The sequence below is a fragment of the Morone saxatilis genome, unplaced genomic scaffold, assembly GCF_004916995.1.
Source record: "Morone saxatilis isolate NCDOM2014 unplaced genomic scaffold, NCSU_SB_2.0 Contig23, whole genome shotgun sequence".
Taxonomy (NCBI): Eukaryota; Metazoa; Chordata; class Actinopteri; family Moronidae; genus Morone; species Morone saxatilis.
Window position 1 is genome coordinate 9,881,305 of NW_023339796.1, and position 6,183 is coordinate 9,887,487.

The 6,183-nt window shown below is 38.4% G+C and overlaps 1 protein-coding gene across 2 annotated transcripts; it reads left to right on the forward strand.

Moving 5' to 3' along the window:
• The first annotated feature begins 293 nt into the window (after positions 1–293).
• Positions 294–1,107, forward strand: zgc:92591 (uncharacterized protein LOC436997 homolog). 2 transcript variants are annotated; one of them, XM_035670377.1, is made up of 2 exons: positions 294–433; positions 771–1,107. In XM_035670377.1, exons 1-2 carry the CDS (start codon positions 374–376, stop codon positions 1,005–1,007), a joined length of 297 nt encoding a protein of 98 aa, XP_035526270.1. In that variant the 5' UTR covers positions 294–373; the 3' UTR covers positions 1,008–1,107. The 2 variants fall into 2 exon arrangements, with proteins under 2 accessions (XP_035526270.1, XP_035526269.1); XM_035670376.1 differs by lacking the exon at positions 294–433 and adding an exon at positions 450–694.
• Positions 1,108–6,183: the final 5,076 nt, after the last annotated feature.

Here is a 6,183-nt window from a genome sequence, read left to right on the forward strand (position 1 = left end):
AAACACTGAATGTGACTACTACTAGCTGAAAAGTGTTTCCCTGTAGATGTCATGGTATCAAAATATCCCCCTAGGTCTAGTCTAGTTTGTATGCTACAAGATACATGGAAGATTACAATGGATTACAGTGGAATCTACTGTGCTACAGGTACACAACTACACAAACAAGATTTCATCCAGCCAGAAAACTGGTGCAAGTGTGCCACCCAGTGGACGCCCTTATTATGTGCAATGGTACAACCTCTTAGTCCTGCAACTCAACTTTCATTTATCAAATTACTGCTGCGCAACACTGCAGTACAAAAACAACCAAAACCCTATCTACCAGAATAAAAAGTAACACGTTTTAGCTGCAGTTTTATTCATTCTCGTAATGATTGCTCATTTTATCTTAATGCGGAGCTCCAGTTTATCCGCTCCACAGACAAAGCAGGTGAGCTTAATCAGCCCCTAATTAACGCACGCTACATAAACAGCTGCCCACGAGGCCGAAAACTGGGATCATTATTCCTGAACTACTTTGTACAGCATTTGACGTACTAACATTGTCAAAGTTCACACATTTGACACAATTTCAAAAATGACTAATGATATATCTAAAAAGAAAGGGAAGAGTTCAACTGAGAAAAAGGCGAAAAGAAAGGCTAAAAGAAGAGAGACTTACGCGATGTACATCTATAAAGTTTTGAAACAGGTGGGTTAAAAGTGGTAAAACTGCTTCGGTTTTCCTGCCTTAACTCAAAAAAACCACTTCTCTCTGCCTTCAAAAGGTTCATCCGGACACGGGGATTTCAAGCAGAGCCATGAGCATCATGAACTCCTTCGTAAACGATCTGTTTGAGAGGATCGCCACAGAAGCGTCCCGGCTGGCTCAGTACAATAAACGCTCCACCATCACCAGCAGAGAGGTGCAAACTGCGGTGAGGCTGCTGCTGCCCGGGGAGCTGGCTAAACACGCCGTGTCTGAGGGCACCAAAGCGGTCACAAAGTACACCAGCTCCAAATGAAGACTTCAACACACTCCGAGTTGTTGTGAGAAGGGCTTTCAGTCGTGTGCATCAGTGGCACTGTAAGCTGGTTGATTTCTATAAATGCATAAAAAGATGAGTTTTTCTCCTTGTTTTCATTTTTTTTTTTTTTTTATTTAGAGAGAAAAGCAGCAGTATGTCCGTATTAACCACTAGATGGGGTAATTGTACATCTGTCATGTTACAGGCATATTCAGTATTGAGGCAGATAAACGGACCTATACACGAGATATGACCTGCATACAGGTGAAATCTATCAGCTTTAGCTTATGTAGTTCAGTTTAAAAACATTAGTGTTGTGTTTTTGTTTTTTTGTTTTTTTTACATTAGATAGATCCCTAGTTGTAGATAAACTACAAGTTATTTGGTGAAATCAACAATGTTGCCATAACCCAAACGCATGAGCTCAGTATAAAGCTGCAATAATAATAACGTTACGTGTATTTATTTGCTCAGATCATGTGTACATTACCATACACACATAATCCAAACACAAACACACACAAATAAACAGGGTTGCACTGTGAGCACACCAGCTCCAGGTGTGGCATTAACAGGTGGCTGTGAGGTTGAAAGGGTAACTGTTGACAATAAACTAACAAATGGTTAATACATCTACTCAAGTATAAATTCAAAGTACTTGAATTTTACTTGAGTATTTCGATTTCATGCAACTTGTACTTCTGCTCTACTACATCAAATATTGTAGGCTGCTCCATTACATTTGTTACAAGCTACTTTTCAGACCACACATAGACCATACCTGTCCTGCTCAGTGAAAACCATGTATGCCAAATTTTGTCATTTTGACAAACTATCATTTTGACTAGCAAAGCTAAAAACTGTATTAAAGTGGCTCAACCTAAAACAAAGCAGTCAAATGCTACATACACATGAACACATTCGGGCCATTTTGCTGATAATACTTGCACACTTTTACTTTAGTAAGCTTTTGAATGATGGGCTTTAGTATTTTCAGTGTTGTATTAGCTATAGTTAGTACCTTTAATTAAGTAGCTTAGCTAAAGGGTCTGAATACTTCCACCACTATTGTCAGTCCACTAAATGTTACATTATTATATAAAAAATATCTATGAATGATTTAAAAAATGAAAATAATATTAATATAGAAAAATTAACTGATGATAAAACGTTTGGCTTTGTGTTCTGCGAGATGAGAAAGGTATCTATCAAAGCAGCCACAACATTAGAAACAGTTCTAAAATCCCATTCATAGAACATTAGTGCGCCAGCTGGATAAACAAGTATTTGGAAGGACCTAGAGAATGACTGCTAAACAGGGGTAACGTTAAGTGATGTAAAACAACCTGGGTGTTTTTAAAGTTTGGTTTTTATGTTTGAGAAAACATGCGTAGTTCTGACTCAGTTGTAATCATCCTTTATCTCACATGTAAAGACAATAAATACATGAGAGGTACAGACTGTTTAATATACTTATTTTTTATTTAATATTATAATAAGTATATATATATATATATTTAATACCACAATGGTCTGTTTTCAAAGTGATCTTTTTCACCTCAGACGCATTCATCCAACCCTGACAAGATCCATTATTCAGTTAGCTTTAAAAATGGACATATTTATAAACTGACAGAGGAAATAATGCAACATTGTATCCTTGTTATGTATTCTAATCAGGTTTTTAAAAGACGACACTGTCAACTGAATAGTACTTGATTACAGGATAATCACACTAGCGTTTGCACCAGTCCAATCTGCATAAAATGGAGGAACTGATAAAGGTCTCTCTAATTAGGATGGTGTTTACATCACGCTTTACATACACCTATTACGCGACCCTTGTCAACACCCTACAAAGCCGGGCTTACTATGATAATGCACTTGGATGTGACTCCCACCACTGACTGTTATTGTTGAGATACATATTTTAGATGTTTCTCAGTATTCTTGGTAATGATATGAAATCTACAGATGTTATTATGAGGGTGATACAGTCTTTGATGGCAGTGACTTTGTTCATGATTATCATAGCCATTTAGGTTTTGTATCTTGCACCCTTCCCCATATCCGCCTCTCATGCCCATGCCAAGCGGTAGTCATCGCTGTCTCCTTTAGGCAGACTGCTATGAACACATTATGGATGGGTGCATTAGTGAGTGATGCAGAGCACGGGCTGGCTTGCCTTGTTTTCGTGTGAGAGTGCATCATTAGAAAATGTTCCACTTGGCAGGGAAGCGCGTATTAACTGCAACCGCAATGAAATGAGGTTGTGATAGATGGTTAAAGTTATACAGGACTATTAGGTTGAAATATGAACCTCTCAATTGTCATGATGAAACAGAGGGCTATTTGCGTGGTGATCAGTGCATTGAGAGACAATTGGAATCTGCAAAGACCGATACAATACATTATAGGTAGTGGGTTCAGAGCTGAAGGAGTACAGAAAAAGTAATCATGCTTCCACAGAATAGTTTGGAGCTACTGTTCAATTGAAGGCTCTATAAATTCATTTAGGTTCTCCACCAACATCTCAAGCATTGTGATGAGACCTGGAGGAGATTTGCAAACAGGGTGCCTTTTCTAAGCCCTGTTGTGGACTCTGATGAGCCGTATATATGGAAGTAAACCAGTGTTGATTGGCCATCAAAAGCACTTTAATGGCATCAAAGACTTAAAGCAGACTGTGTGTGTCTACCTTAATGTGTCCATATGGAGCGTCAGAGTCAATATGATATTAAGAAAATTAGAATACACCAACATGTGAATCAGTAGATAAATGCAGCACTGTTGCTAGCCAATTAAACATGCGTATTATCTCTTATTATGTTTCCATGGTGACCTCCATGTTATCCTATCACTGGAATACAAACTTCAGACCCTCTTTCTCTTTAACTCCCTAGAATATGTAAATTGAATATTAATTGCTCTCTTACCAGCACAGAGTTGCCCATATGCCAGACATGATATTCTTTCCTCTGATAGGAATAACAATAAGTAAAACATAAATCATTCAAATCAGAAACACCTGATGGATAACTGAGTGCTCTGATGTCATGGTGACGCGCTCTCTAAACTTAGACTTTCTTTGGGTGCACTGACTTTGTCTTAAACTAACAACAGATCCAATTGCAAAGCCATTAGCATTTAATATTACTGTAATTACTGTGTACATTTCATTATGTTCTCAGTATATTAAATGACTGCTCAGTGTGGAGGGAGGGCTATAGTTTAATCTCTTTCTGTATTACTGTGTGCCACAGTACTCAAAACAGCATTAAGAGGCACATAATCAGAGGGAACTAATTGCCTATGATTGCATAAATGAAGTGCCTCACTCTCATCAGGACTGTTGCTGATGTCCAGCCTCTTACCGCCGTGGGAGAGGAAGGCAGTTGACCACAATGCAGAAAACCTTGGAGAGACAGCTACTGGTGGGTAATGTGTGGAAACCAAAGATTTAATATGTCCACGGGGGGCTGTGAGGGCAGGGGGTGTTACTACTGCTGATGTTTTTTGTTTTTTTTTGTTGCCATCAGAGTTGCCTCCGCTTCACAGAGAAAAAGAAAGAAAAAAAGAAACATGAATGCCCACCATTTGAGAAATGAATTTATCGAAGTCGCTGTCTTTTTCCCCATTAGTAAGTGTTTAGTTCAGCGTTTTAAATAATTGCGTTACCAGGAATGATATTTAAAATACATTTGGGAGTCAATGAGGCGGGAAAGTGCCTACATGTTTTGCTGATGACACCCGGGCCATTTGGAAGACATCAAAGTAGAGAGGAGGTAGCCCAGATGCATATTATAAACTCATTATGTATATCATTTAAAAGGATGTACTCCAGCCGCAAAAACAATATTCCTAGTCTCTCTCTGGTAATGTGTGTTTTCAAAGTTGAAACTCTTACTCGCCTTCAGTTTAATGTGGCATCTATTACCAAACTGTAACATAAAATAAATGACCTTGATTTCCATACCAGAACAGTCGTTAAGGTATAGATGAGATGCAGCAATGCTTCTGTGTTTTCAAATAGAAAAGAAGGTAAAACCTCCCCACGAATATCATGTATTTCTCCACCTGTGGTGCAGACCTTGTTTTCCACAGAGCTTACAGGCATCTTGATGGACTCCAACACAGAGGTGGATAAACAGACATTAAAATATGTGCTATTTTAACACGTTGTGTATCCAATACAGTGCATTTTAATAGATGGTGATATCAGAGCAGGTTAATCAGTCTCCAAAAAGGCAATTCTGAATCATGCTTGCTGCAATATCAAAACCTATCCTAAGCTTCAGTTTTGCTACTGGGTAGAATTTCTACCAGCACTGGAAAATGGTGGTCCATCAGTCAAAAGAGATGTTTGTCAAAAGCTTAGCAAGTAGGCTTAAGAGGCTTAATTATGCACCGTCCCTCCGCCATCAGAACACTACACGTGGGGCAGAGTGACACAGCGGTTGCCAGTCATTCAGCGTAATGTTCTAATGGAGGGAGCCATGTGGATACATAAAATCCATTAAGGCTCTTGAAAAAAAATTATACTGAGCAGAAAAATACATTTTGCAAACACAGGGGCTTACAAATAGGGCATTCTTATTTGCTCTTTCTCTAAGAAAAAGTCAAGAAAAAATTTGACCCTATAAGTTGCCCAAATGTGTACGTCAGCTGTAACTTTTTTAACTTTTGTTTAACACTGTAAGCGTGGCTGGTTATGGCAAAGGCTTATAATCCAATGATTTGAGCTTTTATATGATCTATTCTTGCTCAGCATATTTACAGTAGGATAGGTGGAAACACAAAATGTATCTGATGTAAGTGATATTTTCATATGCTGAACAGAACTGAAAATCTATAAATGTAATGTCACTTGTTTTAAGGAAGCAAACCTCCTATTTTTCCCTGATTTAAGTTTTGTTTGATAGTGTGTAATTTTATGTTCCAACACCACCAAAACAAGCTTGTATTGTAGTTACAAAGCATGAGTTTATTCACTACCACTTGCAGATACTTAGATAGACATTTGCAGCCTGACAGAGAAGCTTCATGGCTGTAACTTTGCTGAAGGCAAAATAGGAGAGGCTCGAGTGGCTGCATGTGAGACATAAAAATAGCATTACTTGTCACACTGCAGGGAGGGTCTCATACCGAATATCAAAACAACTCTGTGAACCAA

What these genes read in the sequence shown, in the direction of transcription:
- zgc:92591 (XM_035670376.1), top strand. Translation starts at nt 581, where the DNA reads ATGACTAATGATATATCTAAAAAGAAAGGGAAGAGTTCAACTGAGAAA. An exon ending in TCTATAAAGTTTTGAAACAG is followed by an intron (nt 695 to 770) that starts GTGGGTTAAAAG and finishes TGCCTTCAAAAG; the next exon opens with GTTCATCCGGACACGGGGAT.